Source organism: Vitis riparia, chromosome 10 (genome assembly GCF_004353265.1).
Source record: "Vitis riparia cultivar Riparia Gloire de Montpellier isolate 1030 chromosome 10, EGFV_Vit.rip_1.0, whole genome shotgun sequence".
Taxonomy (NCBI): Eukaryota; Viridiplantae; Streptophyta; class Magnoliopsida; order Vitales; family Vitaceae; genus Vitis; species Vitis riparia.
Window position 1 is genome coordinate 15509883 of NC_048440.1, and position 17568 is coordinate 15527450.

Consider the following 17568-nt stretch of genomic DNA (forward strand, 5'->3'; position numbering starts at 1 on the left):
ATTATAAATTGATGGGTATTTTGGATTCACATTGGGATGATCATCTTTCAACTTTATGTATAAACGCCATCTAGTCCTAGTCCAATTCGGATAGGAGATCATCCTTCACCTATATGAAGCCAAGCCTTTTGAGGTTTCAATTAGAAAAATGCTAAGGTATCTAAACAATATATTTAGTATAGTAAAATCTAAACCATTGAATGAAACTACAAATAAATGAGATCGAGATACAAGTATACAAATAAATAAGATTAAAGTATAAATAATAAGACCAAAAAATGTATACGTAATACTATCTAATTGACAATGCATTTTTTATAGGTATAGAAATATATTTTTTCTATACTATAATTAGACTTTTGAATTTATCTCCCCATAAATGTTATCAATTAGCTTTTGAATTTATCCTATCATAATACAAAAAGGACAAAGAAGAGTCTTGAGTGATGTAGTTTTTTTTGGATCATACATAATAAATTATTCAAAATCCTAATCTTCGATTTGAACTAGATAATTCTTCGATGTCCTTAATTGCTTGTATTTTTTGCTTTAAGTTCTTGTTAATTTTGTTTGAATTTTCAATTGGTTATCTTTGTACTTGATGTGGATCTCTACAAACCGGTGTTAGAGCTTAGTGATATAGATACATACAAAATTCTAAATGATCAAAATGGATTTAATAATCCAGTCGAGTTAAGTTTTAATTCAATCAATATGATTAACTTCTCAATCTAACACGTCTATAATTTAATTCACTTAATTATGTAAATTCAAATTTTAAATTAATTAAATGAATTAAATAGGTTATGATTATAATTTCAATAATAAGTATGATTATTAAATAGGGTAATTCGAGTCAAATTTGTATTCTAAAGTTTGATAAAAAAAAAAAAAAAAAAAAAAACAACCTAATTGTTAAATTAACATGTCCAATTATACTCGATCTAAAACAATGGAAAATGTATATGATTGATTAAAGTTGTGTTGAGGAATCGTATCAAACATTATCACTCAAGTGGTAGGGAGATTTAAGATGACTAATGTCAAATCAGGTATAAGACATTTGGAATCACATTTTAAGCACCCGACAGCACAATCTCCACTTACAGAGGAATAAGAGAAATATATGGAAAAAGTGTCATGCGCAAGTGTAGTGGGAAGTATGATATATGTCATGGTTTGTACAAGACAAGATTTGGCATATAGAATCACTCTTCTAAGTGGATTCAAAACTTTGGAAAGCAATTAAATGGATACTTTGTTATTTAAGCAGCACAACTGAAGTTGGTTTGATGTATTGCAAAGGCAAAGGAAGAAACTAATGGGGTTGTGGGTTATATCAATTTTAGTTTGGCAGAGGACTGAGATACAAGAATATTCTTTAACTGGTTATGCAGTCTCAATTGGTGGAAATGCAGTTAGCTAGAAGGCTAGTATAATATGTGGTTGCATTTTCAATTCGTTATCTGTTTGATATTTGTTTTAGATCTCTACAGACAGACAGGTGAAACCAGCCCAATAGCTCCAGCATACTGCATAAAGTATTACAAATCACTCAAGACTGTCATATGATACCTTTATTTATATGTTAGCTTATCCAATTCTAGTGCTGTACAAGTTCATTGGTTTTGCATTTCTTGGCTGACTGCCATGCAAATTCAAAATGGAAGCTTTATGTTAACATAGAAGAATGGGGACAGCTATCTATCACAACAGCCCCCACTGGTTACAGTACCAACGACAGAGGACTTACTGAGTTGCCTGTGGCAGGGCAAAAGAGTACAGAGAAAGCTTATTACTTATCACATACAAGAAACATGGTAGATCTACTTGGGAATGAGGTCGCATTCAGAAACTTTCTCCCAGGATGTCAGAGTTTTATCTTCAGTGTCGGTTTTGTACAATGCAAGGCGAGTTATTGTAAAGTTCAGGCTGCCGATGCTCTCATCAAGAACTTTAGCCTTCTCCTGAGCTTTCTTCTTATCTTCCTCTGATAGATCCCCATAAAGCAGGCTCAAATGTGGCATATAAGCTGCATGATAATACAGACTTTATTCATTAGCATCAGCATTAGCATCGGTGGAAGTTATAATGGAAAACCATACGAGGAGTCCTAAATTCTCTAGACAAAAAGAAACTCAAAAAGACTGTCAATTATTTTCTTACAAAAGTAGGAAAAAAGGAAATCAAAAGCCAGAGGAATGAAAACAAGAAACTGCAACTGAAATAAGAGTAATTAGGCAGGAAGCAACTTTGTTTATCCCTCACTTTTATCCTGGATTCTCACTCATGATCTGTTCTCCAAAGCAAATAAGTACCACTAAAAGCCATAGTCCTCAATGCTAAGGCAAGTCCGGGTGAGAATCATGGATTATCTGAACAAGTCAAAGAACATTACAGCAATGGTATGTGGTTTTCCATGTGCCAATCAAGTTATAGTACAAAAGACCCACTCTTTGATTCTGAACAGTGGGTCCTTTGGTACAAGAACTTAAGGTGCATGCATACCATTGTTTTAAAAATTGGACTAGACCGGCTGGTCGAACCATCGGCCGGAGGGCTTTCCGGTCCGATTCCCCTTTTTGGACCATCTACCAATTGGACCGGTCTCGAACCGATTAAACTGGCGGTTGGACTGCTGACCCGGGTCAACTCCACCACCTCTTTTTCTTTTTGGCAAGCTCACATTTTCCTTGGTCTAGTGTCCACTCCTATGATGAGTCTTCTTGGCAAAATGGCCTATTAAAATAAGCAATAAGCCCTATGGCCCAGCCCTACAACCAATTAATTTGTAAGAGATATGAAGAGGTTTACAAATCTATTTATGCTTCCTCTCACTTTTGATGTGGAATTAAGAAATTTAAGGAAAACCTCAACTCTTTTTGTTGCAAGCAAGAGAGCTTCAACAATAGACCTCAAGGTTTCCTAATACAATATTATTTACTCTACTACAACCATCCTTACCCTGAAATTTAACAAGAACAACCATATAGATTATTTAAAAAAATAATATATATATATATATATATATATATATATATATATTTACATAATACAATTTTTTTGTTCATTTTCAATATGTTTAATATTTAAATACGATTTTTACATTTTCTTTTCATATTTAAATATTGTATATGTTTTGTTTAATAAATTAAAAAAGTTAATACATTTCTATAAAAATGAATAAATAATATTATAAATATTATTAATTTTTTAATTATATGTATTTAAAATTATTTTTAATTTTAATAAAATATAAATTATATATTTATAACGTCATCGATTCAACCGCAGTTCGACCATCGGTCCGACCAGTGAAATATGAATCGATAACTTTTCCGGTTCAATGTTCGGTCCGGTTCTAAAAATATTGATGTATACAAAGTTTAGCAAAGAATTTTGGATAAGTATTCACACTCCTTTAACACCAATTATTTCCCTGAAAATGAATATCAACCAGCATATCGGGGCAAAAGCACATGGATTCAAAATGGTGATATACTGATATGTAATTTTGTTTTTTGTTTTATTTTTTGGGAACTCTGCTTTTCCCTTCACATTCCTAAACAATTTGCCATAATAGGAGTTTGTTGGGTAATGATTTTGAAAAGCACTTCTAGTCTTTTTAACATTTTAAGTTTTTATCAAAACAATTATTTTTAAGTGTTAAAAATGTTTCTTAAAATCATTGTCAAACAAGCTCCAAGATTGACGTGCATGTAGAGTCCCAAAACATACTAACATTCTGCATTTTGTCACATTAAAATGATTCCAAAATTACTCACTAATCACAAACAAATCACCAAAAACCTTTGCCTCATTTACGAACAATCATTTTCCCAAACAAAGAACAGATAATATCGCCCATCACCCACCGACTCACTTCACCGATAGCCAAAATATCTACTGAATTGTTGTTACCGATAGCCACCCTGTTATTAAAATACTCTTCCTCAAGCACCAAATTGATGTAGGAGAATAATTCTTGAATCCCAAATGAAAAATGTAACCATTAAATTTTCTTGTCCAAGGGGAGTTTTGCAGGATATTGCCAAAGCTCATAAACGAACTGTTATTAACAGATAACTAATTATCTGTCATAAACTAAATCTTAAGAAAAATACGAAAGAAAATTAATTATAATTAAAATTAGTTAATAAATTAAAATAAATTTGAAATAGCATATTCACTTTCAGAAGGCTGTAAAAGTTATTCCAATGGCCAAGTCATGGAGAACCAAAAGTAAATAAATAACCAAGCTTTAAATAAATGCAAGAGTATATAGAACTTACGAGTTGAGCTTCGGAAACCAAAATGACCAGTGCAGTGTGCACTAGCTTCCACCACCTGGAATCAGAAATCCCATATCAGCAAATCGTAGTACAATTGATGAAAACAATTCTATTAACACATTTGGATCATCATCCACACATCGCAGGTAGCTACAACTGTGTTATGAAATGGTGAACTCCTAAGTTTGGCCACAGGATTGAAAAGCTAAAAAACAACGCCAAGATAATGAAGGGATCCATAATTAAGCATTGGGAATTTAAGAAGGCAGACTAATTACCTCAGGCATAGGATGCAAAAGCAGGTATACGCATTGGTAGAAGAAGGTTCCTGTAGCGACGCTATCCACGCTGGCATCGTAAGCTTTGAGGCCATCACAAGCCGACCTGAACTTGTGAAGCGCATCGGCCTCCGTCAGACTGATGGCCCCGACCACTGTCACGTGGGGCTCGAAGGCTGGGCCCCCGAACTCCGATCTCAGGCCCTCCATCACCTTCTTCACCCTCGCCCCCACCTCCTCCGGCGGAATCCCCCACACCGAGTATACCTCTTTTATCGACTCCGTTTCTTCTGTCATATCCGGAGGATCGACGGAAACTCACCAGACGAAGAGAGAAAGCCCAACAAATCATACAAACCCTAGAATCCTAATGAGCCAGATGTCTCTGAACGGAAACCATATTTGTAGCTTTCATCTCTGTAAATTTCAATATTATTATTATTATTTTTATTTGTATTTGTTTAGGGTTTCAGTCGAAGCAGGTGATCTGGAGGAGCAGAAATGCGGAGGAGACGGGAGAACAAATAATCTAATGGCACCTTCCCAAAGATGGAAACGAATATGCTGGCGTGAGAATATGATAGGATGTGAGTCAGGTGTAGAGACTTCTTATGCGACTCAGATCTGAACCTTCAATTCTAATTTCTAATTGGCGATGTGGGTATAATTTAAAATTAATTTCTCAATTATTATATATTTTAAATTATATAATTTTGTTAAAGTCTACAAAACTGAAATCTGATCTGGCAGCATGTAGCATTAGGTGGCAGTTGAATATTCCATTGGATTTCTCGACAGTGCTGCCAGCTTTATTGGATTGGAACGTTGATCTTATCATCTCAATCTGTAAATGATTAAAACAAGTGGCCATTAATTTAACCATTCCACTTGTGTTTTCTTCTTATTATTATTTTTAATTTTATGATTTCGTTTGCCCTACTTTTTATTTGGTTTTGGTGAAGTATTAACATAAAAAAAAAAATCTTTACTCATTAATTTGAAAATATATAAAAAAAAATCCTCAAATTTTATAAATCAATTTTATCTTTATTATTTTAAAAAATATAAATTATTTCTTAGAATGACGATTTTATTGGATTTTCAAGTGATAAATAAAATCATTTTAAATTTTCTAATTAATAATGATTTTATATTTTATATTGTATAAATCTTCTCATCTTTTTTTTTTTTTAATAAAATTGAATAAAAATTTTGTTAGATGACATCAACAATAGAATAAGAAAATTTAAAAATTAGAATTAAAAAAATTTAAAAGTTACAAATATAAAAATAAAACTTGACTTTTACTTTGCTATTAAAATACTCTAGTAGAAAATATTAACACTTATAAAAAAAATGAAAATATAATGAAAGTCAATATTTTATTTATTTTTTAAAAAAGTTTTTTGTTATTGTATTTAATTTTTAAGTATTTAGTTTTAATTGTATTTTTAGTTTTTTAAAATTTCTTATTTTGTTAAAAAAAAAAAAAAACCTAAAAGCGAGGTTGGTTCTTTATAATTAATCATCTATGTAGAAAAATTTACTTGTGAATTGGTATTATTAACATGGCAAGTAAAATGGTCATTTAAAAAAATAAACATCTTACTTATAAAAAAAAGTGCATGTATTTTAAATTTGAGTTTTTTTTTATATATATATTTCAAATTAGTGAGCCAAAACCCAATTTTATCGAAGAATAGGAAAAAAAATGATTTTCTCTTTTGATTTATCATAAAACTATACAAAATAAAATAAAATATAATTAAAATTAATTGAGCACTTAAAAATGTTTAAATTGTTCAATCTTTAAATAGAAAAGAAAAAAAAAAAAGAGAAATGAATTTGAAAATGCTATGTTACATTATACTTGATTCCAAGAAAATACTAAAAAAATGTTTTAAAAAATGAGTTTCTCATTATTATCCTAAAAAATATGAAGGAAACTTAAATATAATTATAATTACTTAAAAATTCATACATTTAACTTAAAAAAACAAGTTAATGAGTTTAAAAATCTATATAAAATAAATTTGTTTTTATTTTATTTTTCATTCTATCCTCCCACTTTTTATTTTCCTTCAAAATTTTCAAGGTTTATTTTTTATTGCCACTTTTTTTTATTGTATTTATCATACGTTTGAAAATAAATCCCAACTATTATTTATAAAATTATTATTTTAAATTTGCATAATAATCCTTGAAATGATATTTATAAAATTAAAAAGTAATTAATTTCTAAACTTTCCCTTTTCACAAATAAAATAGTACTAAATCATTTTATGAGCATGTGTTTCAAATTTTAAAGAAATTCTATATTTAAAAAGAATCAAAATTTCAAAATTCATATGTTTAGACATCTTATCCTAGATAAGATTCTCTAATTAAAATGCTCCTAGCCCAAGTACACAGTTTACCAAGGTATAAAATTTCCTTCTTCTTTTTTTGAAATAAAATCATATTAAAAATAACAAATTTCAAATTTATGTAATAAATTGATAAGCATTAAATAGATTTTTTTATTCCAAATACCCTCAAAACACATATGATTCATTTTTGCAACACAAAGGAAATTTTTTTTTCTTAACATAATATATTCAACTCTACAAATGAAACATCATATATGAGGCCAAGTACATAGTTTACCAAGGTATAAAATTTCCTTCTTTTTTTTTTGAAATAAAATCATATTAAAAATAACAAATTTCAAATTTATGTAATAAATTGATAAGCATTAAATATATATTTTTTTATTCCAAATACCCTCAAAACACATATGATTCATTTTTGCAACACAAAGGAATTTTTTTTTCTTAACATAGTATATTCAACTCTACAAATGAAACATCCTATATGAGATCCTTTTCTATCTTTGAGAAAAAAGAGATTTTGATTAAGTGGAGCTTTTTATAGTATAATTAAGGTTATAGGATTTGAGAGGTATAAGATTGCAATCTCATTGTATAATATTGAAAGTTTTTTTAGTTTTTGTTCGTGAATGTAATTTTTAAGCTATTCCACGTAAATTGGTGCTTTTCGTTATTTTTTTTCATTCTCTAATTTTCTTCTCGATATTATTATTATTTTTATCATGGTTTTTCACAATAAATTGGTATCAAACATTGATTGTTAGATTTGGAATAACGATACTTTAAGATTAAAAGGTTTAATGAAAGAAATAATTTTAATTTATTGTGCTTTAAGATAATTGTTTCGTTGGAAAGATTTTACCAACAACCATGCCAGTAGAGAAAAGGATGAGCTTGTAAGGAAAACAGGTAATGCTATTTTGTTATACTTGAATAATAAAGTAATTCATGAGTGCACATCCTGCCATTGAAAAGTGATTTGTACATAATAGCATGTCTCGCCATAACACACTAACATGGGAATACCTACGGACATCTCACCTTTGAGAGAAACTTTATCAGGACACTACTTACTTCATCACTTCAATTACAACTCTAGTGTCGTAACCATCACCATGGTTGTTGCCACAGGCATGATTTTTCTCAATTTTTTGGCATCCGGCCATGTGGTGCTTAGATTCCTCTAAGACAACCTACCAAAACCCTATGGTTATGTTTGGTTCCGGAAAATACTAAGGAAAGAAAAAAAATACAAAGAAAAATGATTTTTTTATATTAGGTTGTCCTATAAAAAATATAAAAGAAAATCAAATATAATTAAAACTAATTAAAAACTTATATATTTTAAAATTATTTAATCTTTATATTAATGAGTTAAAATAAATAAAGGCTATGTTTGGTTCCCAGAAAGTACAAAGGAAAGAAAAAAAATGTTAAGGAAAATGATTTTCTCATGTTTGGTTGTCCTATAAAAAATATCAAAGAAAATCAAATATAATTAAAACTAATTAAAAACTTATGTATTTTTAAATTATTTAATCTTTATATTGATGAGTTAAAATAGATAAAATGAGTTTGAAGTAACAAAAAAAATAATTTATGAACTTTTAATCTATTTTTTTATTTTTCTTAACTTTTTCTTTCCTTCTATTTTTCCTTTGTATTTTCTTTCCCTCGCATTTTCCCTCAAATTTTCCGGGAACCAAACATAGCCAAAATGAATTTGAAGTAAAAAATAAAAATAACTTACCAACTTTTAATCCATTTTTTATTTTCCTTCACTTTTTCTTTCCTTATATTTTCTTTCCCTTCCATTTTCCCTCAAATTTCTTGAGAACCAAACATAGCCTATGAGTTTGAAATTAAGTAAACCCATAAAGATACACAAGGTTACGGGGCTCAATCCCTAACTTGTATTTTATTTTTTTTCTCTAAATAATAATATAGGACATAACTCAACAAGACTCCCACAATCTCTTTGGTGGGTTCATGCTCTTTCATGTTATGTTTTAAGAAGACTCTTCCTCTCTATAGACTCTGTATATATTCTATGATCTCCCTCTAATCTTCTCAGAAGGCACTCCAACCCCTGTTTTTATAGATGTGACATTAACCACTTCCTATTTAACTAGGAGTAAGCAATCCTAGTTTTGCTCAAACGTCTCTCTTATGTTTTGCCTAAAGTTTGTCAATTCTTATGTCTTAAGTCAATCCACTCATGTGCTTGAATCAGTTGTAAATCTGATCAATTTGTTGTAACATCTCTAGGTAACTCGCTACATACATCTCTATGCAGCTCATGTGTGTATTGTAAGCCCTCTGTTGGCCACTATCCCTCGCAACATGCCTCATCATCTTGTTATAGTATCTCTAGGCAACCTACTGCATGCTCTTTATGTAGCATGTGTGCATACCAAGCTCTCTCTTGGCTTGCATAACCAACAACGTGCCTCGGTGCCAATCCTTCCCTTGGCTTGTTGCCCTTTGTTGCTCGTCGTCAAGCGTGTCAACCATACTCATATGTGTTCCCACATCTGGATCATGTACCTATCGAGACAACCCACTCATGTTTGCTCTATTTCATTGTTGTTACAACTCCATGTCTTCCTCAAACCCTTTTCTTGGTATAACGAGTCATGACATTGTACCCATGACCCCTCATCTCCATGCACAAGGCATTGCACCCATGTGCTAATTAACATTAGGCATCACGCCTTAGTTTCCCTCATCTGTACGCACGAAGCATTACGCCCTTATGCTAAGTCACCTCATTGCACAAGGCATTGCACTTTTATGCCATCATCAAAAGGGGATACGTCACACTTCATGTTGTTGCAGCCACAAGTTGCACTCCTAACACCATATGTTGTGGAGTTCATGTGTGGGTGTTAACAAGGTTTGCCTCATGTGCCTTACTCGTGTCTAAAGCCCTGCACAAAAACCCTAGGTTTGGCCACACACATGCGACCTTGCCCTTCCTTGAGTCACCCACCCCACCACCTAAAGAGTATTTTAGGTCGTTTTGGCACTTGAATGAGACATCATCCATGCTAGGGGACGTATAATATATTTTAATTAATTCACAAATATCCGAAAATTCCACTATGCCAAAAATCAACCCTTGAATTTTGATCCAGTTAGGCCATAACGCATGTAGCCCGTCACTAGCATCCATCCCATCTTGTCTTAGTCATAGGCCAGGCCATTCATGAAACCAAGGTACCACCCCATAAGGCCATTCCACTTTGCCTTGGTCATAGGCTACTTATAGAGCCAAGGTACCACCTCATAAGGCTTGACTTTGTATACGTCTTAGGGTTAAGGGGCGTACATTTGTCCACATCACTGTCCTCATCTTTGGGGCTCCTCCGACCACCAACTAATAATTTCAATTTACTTGTTAAAAAGGAAATTTTCACTGGGCAGGTGATCTTAATTTTTTGTGATTCGACTTTTGAGTAAGAAAATTGACTTTGTTTGGAGGATTTAATTTTATGCTAATTGTTGTACCCACCTAACTCAAAATTAGGATGCCAATGGGATCAATTGTTTTTAGTTGTCTAAACCAAGCAATTTCTGAATTTTTCATATTGACAAACGCTTTCTGGAAGAAACTTGAGTTCAATCCCTACGCCCTTTGAACTTGAGAACTACTCTTCCATTCAAAAAGACGAACACCCAAATCACTTAATGCTGTCGCTGTGATGTGGTCATTTGTGAAAGACAGGAGAGTGTCATGATAATTCTACGACATAGACCCCTATAGTATCATAGTATATAACCTTCAGGATATACGTACGTACAAAACATTACATTATACACCCGTATAATCGAACTCCAAACAGAACACATGCATATACTGCAAGTGTTTATATCATACCCTACGTACATACAAAAAGACACTTACTTGTATATGTTCATGGAAACGGTGCCCTTAACTTCATCTCAGTGGGCTCGATGTCAAGAGCAAAACCCTTGCCAAAAGACTGCTTCCAGTAGTCGGCATTAGGATTGATCCACTCCGGCTCCGGAATCTCCAGCCTTGATTGCTTCAGAGAATCGATGGATATCTTGTACTTGTCGTCCCTTTTCTGTACCAAGTCCGGCCTCACAATCCCCAAGTTCACTGCCTGTGGCGACATCATCAGTGCAGGTGCTCCCAGTGGAAGCCTGTCACCTTGACTCATCCCACATCAAAAACGAAAACCCATCAATATTCACGATAGCTTTTGGTTTTATGTGAAGCAGAAAGAAGAAAAAATTAAGAGAAGGGTACTACCTCTGTCGACTTGCCATGTGCACCAAAACTTGCCATAGGATTTGGCAATATTTTCGAGTTCCGGTTTCTGGATCATCTCTGGAACCCGGGGATTCACCCACATTCCTGATTTGATCTGCACCACCCATTACTCTTAATATGTATTACTATTACAATACTCAATAATTATATAAAATTTAAAAGAAAGAGAGGGAGAGAGAGAGAAAAGGTTTGAGGCGTTGAGCTTGACCTCATAAGCGTGGGAGTGCCACAGCTTCTGTTCCTCAGGCGGCAGAGCTTCGAAAATACGATCAGACACAATATACTCAATCCCTGCACACCCAATTGCCAAGACCACGTTGGAGGTTTTAACTATACCTTAAATCACCGGAACAACCAGTTACAGAAAGAGAGAGGTGTTTTACCGATAAGATGAGCGTCGAGTTGTCGGAATCATAAACGGCGCACTGGAGGAAGTCCTGGTTGAGACGAGTGATGTAGTGGTGAGTCTCGATCTGGCGAGTCATGTCATGGCTATAGAGAGCGAAGGTGCAAACGTGCTGCTTCATTTGCTTCACCGGCTTCAGACTCTGCAGCATCTGGGCTCCTTTGTCCAGCACGTACTGCCCAGCCTTCATCGGCGTTCCGGGCGTATGTGATCCGCTGGTCGGCACGCCCTGGGGTGTTTTGTCGCTGGAAGCCATGGAAACAACGGCGTTCTGGGTAGTCTCCCGGATCTGAAGTTGAGAATGGGGTTAGATGAGGGGTGTGAGCGTGGGGTCTTGAAATAGACGACGTGACGGGTGGGTTAGGAGGTGACATAGAAGGATGCCGCGTGTGCATGCATGTTATCGACGTGGCTGAAGGGTGGCGAAAATGCTCAAAGTTGAACACACATGGCCTCACGGGGTGTCCCATATCTCATCCTTCACTCGGTGCCCACGACTTAGTGAATCCAAACAAGAAAAGAAAATGACAAAAATAGGAGTCCTGTTAGAGGGTTGAGGGTAATTCTGAATAATAGAACAAGATATAAGGATTCTCTTTGTGATTGATGCTATCATCCACTTATTCTTATTTGGGAAGAGTATTTTTAGGTAAAGATATTAATTTTCATATTTTACAAATTTAGGGCCTGTGGTGTTTTTTTAAAATTTGTTTTTAAAAATTATTTTTAAAATAGAGAACCAAAAACATTTTTTTTAGAATTTTTAAAGAATTAGTGTGTTTGGTAATATGTTTTTAAAAATAGTTTTTTTAAAACAAAAAACAAGAAGCTGTTTGAGTTAAAGAATTTGTGTTGTTTTTAAAGATAATGTATTACTTTTATTTTATAAAATTAATTTATAATAATATGAAATCAAATTAAAATTAAGTCTTATTAAAAAATAGAAATTAAATTTACAATTATGTATGAGTTAAAGATAAATATTTTTTTAAAAAAAATTATCAAACAATTTTTTTAATGTAGTGAAATAAAAATTTATATAAGATAAAAATAATTTTAATATTCATTTTTAATACAAGTCAAATAAGTATTTTTAATTAATTTTTTTTTTATTTTTTGTTTGATAAATTTTTTTAGAAACTTTTTTTTTAAGTTAAAAGAATAAAAAAAAGTTTTTTTTTTTAATGTTTTATAAAATTAAGGATATTTGGTAAGTTATTTTTATAAAAGGATTTTAAAAATAAAAAACAAAAAGACTTGTTCAAATAATTTTATTTTTTTAAATTGTTTTGATTTTTTAAAAACATTTTAAATTCAATTTATATAATATTAATTAATTTAATTAAATTAAAGTCTTATTGAAAAATAAAAATAATTTTGTAATTATAATTAAATTAAAAAAATGTATAGTTTTTAGTAAAACATAGATAGTAATATTATAATAAAATCATAAATTATATTTTTAGTAGAAAATATACTATTTTATTATATGTTAGAAAAATGATATTTTATTATATTCATAAATTTATGGTATTAATGAGTTTATCATTTAAGTTTTTAATTATTTTTAAAAATTAACAAACTTGTTAACAATTCCAACACATTAAATCTTATTTAATTTGAAGTTAATTTGTTTAGTAAAAAAATTAAAAAATAATAATTCTATATATAAGATAAATAATAGAGTGTATGTGTCTTTTTATTGTTTTTAAAAAACGGTGAAAACATCTTTTACTTGTTTTTTAAAAAGTGTTTTATATTTTATTTTTAAAAACTAGAAATAGAGAAAAATAACTAAATAGTATCAAAAACCTTTTTCTATTTTTAAAAGTAGAAAACTGTTTTTAAAAACTTTATCAAACAGACTCTATGATTTTTATTTTCCACTTCATCAATGCTCAATATAGCAAATTTTGTTATTGAACAACAAAACCATGAACCCGGATTGAGCCTAGCTCCAAGATCAGCAACCCACTGATTTTCCAAACAAAAGTCTCTAAATCGGTTCTCCCATATGAAAGCAGACACGACTATAAGAATGATGAAAGTAAAAACAGAAGTCCTTGTCCTCAAGATGGAAAACTATTTTGGAGAAGTGGTTAGCCTTACCCAACAACAAATATAAAAGAAAGAAACCAAACATGCCATTCCGCCATGATGCAATGCAGTACATTTTCCCATTTCCTTGACAACATCTTCAAATTTTGAATAGAAATAGAAAATACTTCAAAGGAAGACAACCGAATCTTCATTTTCTTATACCGATGCCTTGTTGTTCTTATTCTCCTCATTCGCAATCGGAGCCACTAGGGCCTGAGGCCTGTACTTGTACCTCTTTGCAACAAATAAGTAGACGAAAAAGTTGATCATACTCAGTATGGAAAGCAACCAGTAAAAGAGATTGAGATGGTTCCTGTTGATGTTGTTTCCAGCTAACCATCCTCCGCTTCTTGTTATTCCTTTAGTTGCTCTGTTTACTATATTAACAACTACGGTACTGAAATAATACCCAAGTGCCATGGAGCTCCACAGGAAGCAAGTAGAGATGGATTTAATGGCTTTTGGTGCCTCAGAGTAGAAAAACTCCAGGAGTCCCACGTAGGTAAACAAGTCTGCAATGCCAAAAATGAAGTACTGGAAAGATAGCCAGAAAACGCTAATGGGAAGTGGCTGAAGTACTGGGATGGCGTCAAGCATGTTGTTGTCTCGTGCCACTCTTTTCCTTAGGGCTTCCATTACAGCAGAGGTTGCCATGGAAATTGCGGAGAGCACTAGGCCAACGCCAATGCGCTGCAGGTGGGTGATGCCCGTGCGGAGGCCAGTAATGCCACGGGCGTAGGGCACGAAGATACGATCATACACAGGGATTAGGATGATCATGAAGATGACTGGGAGGATGGGGAGTGACGCAGGTGGTATATTGAATGAATTGGCGACCCTTGTGTCCATGGTGAGCCCTTGTTCGATGGAAAAGGTTTGGAGCTGAGCGAGGCAAAGGGTCATGATGATGGTGCAGCAGAAGATTGGGACCATGCCTGCTATGATCTTTGCATTTTCCACTTGGGTGACCCTGCAAAGTTTCCATGGATTTGGAGTTTCTGGTTTGTCAGAATTTCCTAGGAGGGTTGTTTGGATGGCTGCTTTGTCTAGGAACCTGGAAACAGTTTTACCAGGAAATTTGTCAATGAGGTTTCAGCTTGCTGTTGATAAAAAGAAGCTTTGGCAGATCATATTGTGTTTCAAAAAAAATCTGAAGGAGAGAAGAAAAATCAACCTGTAAATGTCTCTGTGAGGTAGAAATTCTGCTTCTGTAGCAGCTTCCTTGTCCCTGTCAATCTCATAGAGCTCTGCAGGGTCATCAGGAAGGGGAAGTTTACGGTTGCGGAATGATGCAACAAGTACCTGCACACGATACATAAAACCTTTAAACAAGTCCTGATCCATATGCACTGCACTACCATGAATACAGAGTCCATATGCATAGAAGATAATGGACTACAAGTCCAAGGAGGTTCTTCTGCCCCTCAACTTCCATGTCATTTTAGAAAGTGAAGTTAAATTCTTCCATACTGATGCTAAATTGGAACCAAATTGAGTGGCCCCCAGATAATTTTACCTTGTTGGAACTAATTTTGTTGCTAATAGCATAGCAGTGAGTTCCACAAGGGCTTTAGAATAGCAGCAGCACAAGAAATATTAGCAGAACATACCAAAAACATTCAGTTCCTTGATTCCCATACATGTATTCTTAATAGAATATGGTGATCATGGATACCTGTATAATTTCTGTGATGGCACTAGTTCCCTGAATGACATGTATCCTGTACCGAGGCAATCCAATAGCAAAGACTATCATGGCCAAGAATATCGCTAATGCGGGGACCCCAAAGCCCTTGTCCCATCCTTTATTGTCTTGAATCCACACAACAAGTGTCAAACTAACTGCACCCCCAACGCACAAAGCTAGTAAAAGCCCATTGAAGAAACTGGACATTTGCATTGCCTCTTGTGGGTCTTTCTCATCAAATTGATCAGCACCATGTGTTGGCAATGCAGCTTTGATTCCTGCAGTGCCAGCAGCAACCAAATAGAGGGCAACAAAGAGAAGTGCAGCATTGCCTCCATGAACTTGCTGGCAGTCAGCAGTTGGATCAAAGATGACGCAAGTAGGTGGCTTAAGTTTGGGGTAGTGAGCTTGTACAGCTAACAATCCAAGTCCCTGGATGAACACATAGAATAAAAATTAACTCTACAATCAGCCACAAGTTTATAGATAGGCTAGGGCTCCATCTTCTGAATCATTGCTCTTTATAGTTATGTTCAAGCATACCACAAGCTCAATGAATGCTGAAACAAGAACAGCATAGAATCTGCCAATATAAGCGTCTGCAAGAAAGGCCACCACAATGGAGAGAATGTAAGCAGTTCCCATGTAGTTGGTTAGCTCGTTAGCTGCATCAGCGATCGAATAATGCATCACCCCATTAAAGTATGTCACAAGGTTCACTGCCAGTGCCACAGTTGCCATGTTTTCAAGAGCAAATGATGCTGCAACCCAAATCCAAAACCAAATAATAACCCCAAAATTAGGCATGGCGAGAAATCTCAAGGTATAATTAGTGTGCAATCATGTCTTAACTCTTACCTAGAATTAGCGAAGAAAACCATTGTCCTCCATGCTTATTCCTTATAGCTGTTCTTCCTTTCCAATCTACCTTTCCCTCAACAAGCTCACCTTTCTCCTGCATGGGAATCATTGTGAAATATCAATGATAAGACTGAACATATAAAAGATAAGCAAAAGAGAAGCACAAGCACTGCTGAAAAGATTTTAGGTACCATAGCTACAAGTTCCTTTGAGAATCTGTAGCAATAAAGTAGAGATGGTGAGATCGGTGGAAACTAAGGAAGATTATGCCATGTATATATAAGGTTTTAATGGCATAAATGATCATAGTAAGAGTTGATGGACACTTCCATAGGGACAAAAGCCCTTGTTTGTTGTTTGAATGCAAGTGTAGCTTCTGTAGAATTTGCCGACTTCGAGAGAGATTCCAAGGACGTAGTCATGATTTCTCAAATATGAAACACGACAGAAAAGGAATTAATGCAGAGGAGGTTCATTTACCCCTCCATTTATCTGAACAAGGACAGATTAAATCTCTCAATACTTCCAAGAGTATGAAGGCTAAATTGCCCGTCATTCATCTAGTATGAGAAACTATAGTATATAAGTTTGGATAGGCAAATAATACTTGGCCTGGAATTAACATTGAAAACATCGTTATCCATGATCATATGTACAAATACACTATAGTAATAAGATTTTCCCAATTGGGTTTCTAAGTAATTTTGTTCAGGAACAAGCATAGAAATGAAGCAACTTGGAGATTAATTATATTAGCTATACATACTGCTACAAAAGCAATATTACAAGCAGAAAGCAGTTGTATTTGTTCCAAATGCTTCACAACAATTTTCTTGGAGAGCTTTTCTTATGGACACAAGCTGGTGCCTCTTTCGTCACTCCATGAGCAGCCACTTCAGGAGCAATATTTAAATGCAAACCACAGGAAGCATCGAAAGATTCTAAGGCTACATGAAAAGTCCCAACCCTTTAAATAAGGCAAATGTCATTCCAAGGAAACTATACTTTAAAGCAAATATACTCGTTATAATCCATGTGGGTTCCACTGTAACTGTATGATTGTGTTATTAAATCCAAACAGAAAGCAGAGTCACTTGACCTACACACATGAAGCAATCATATTAATTAAGAACCACACGGCTGTGAGATCATTGAACTTGAAGGCCTCCTGAGTCATCCCTAATTTTGTCTGTATCGTCTCAGATGTTTAATGTTTGCGTTAGCTAGGAGGTGATCGAGTTGGGTTTTATACCTGGAAAGTGATTAAATTAAGCT

At 33.6% G+C, this 17568-nt stretch overlaps 3 protein-coding genes across 4 annotated transcripts; all 3 read right to left on the bottom strand.

Annotated features, from left to right (window-relative positions):
* Window positions 1-1544: 1544 nt before the first annotated feature.
* Window positions 1545-5102, bottom strand: LOC117923004 (cyclic phosphodiesterase-like). Its single transcript, XM_034841263.1, has 3 exons — window positions 4571-5102; window positions 4293-4347; window positions 1545-2032 (listed from the first exon to the last, which is right to left on the bottom strand). The coding sequence occupies exons 1-3, from the start codon at window positions 4865-4867 to the stop codon at window positions 1827-1829; spliced, it is 558 nt and encodes a 185-aa protein (XP_034697154.1). The 5' UTR covers window positions 4868-5102; the 3' UTR covers window positions 1545-1826.
* Window positions 5103-10570: 5468 nt separating this feature from the next.
* Window positions 10571-11939, bottom strand: LOC117924223 (oil body-associated protein 2B-like). Its single transcript, XM_034842810.1, is given in 5 exon segments — window positions 10571-11116; window positions 11219-11333; window positions 11448-11530; window positions 11623-11640; window positions 11643-11939. Coding segments are annotated over 5 exon segments (735 nt in total). The 5' UTR covers window positions 11902-11939; the 3' UTR covers window positions 10571-10856.
* A 1741-nt stretch (window positions 11940-13680) lies between these two features.
* Window positions 13681-16832, bottom strand: LOC117923699 (protein NRT1/ PTR FAMILY 4.5-like). Of its 2 annotated transcripts, XM_034842118.1 has the most exons (6): window positions 16485-16832; window positions 16291-16387; window positions 15976-16193; window positions 15421-15864; window positions 14920-15047; window positions 13681-14799 (listed from the first exon to the last, which is right to left on the bottom strand). In XM_034842118.1, the coding sequence occupies exons 1-6, from the start codon at window positions 16485-16487 to the stop codon at window positions 13902-13904; spliced, it is 1788 nt and encodes a 595-aa protein (XP_034698009.1). In that variant the 5' UTR covers window positions 16488-16832; the 3' UTR covers window positions 13681-13901. The 2 variants fall into 2 exon arrangements, with proteins under 2 accessions (XP_034698009.1, XP_034698008.1); XM_034842117.1 differs by lacking the exon at window positions 16485-16832 and having other exon boundaries at window positions 16291-16393.
* Window positions 16833-17568: the final 736 nt, after the last annotated feature.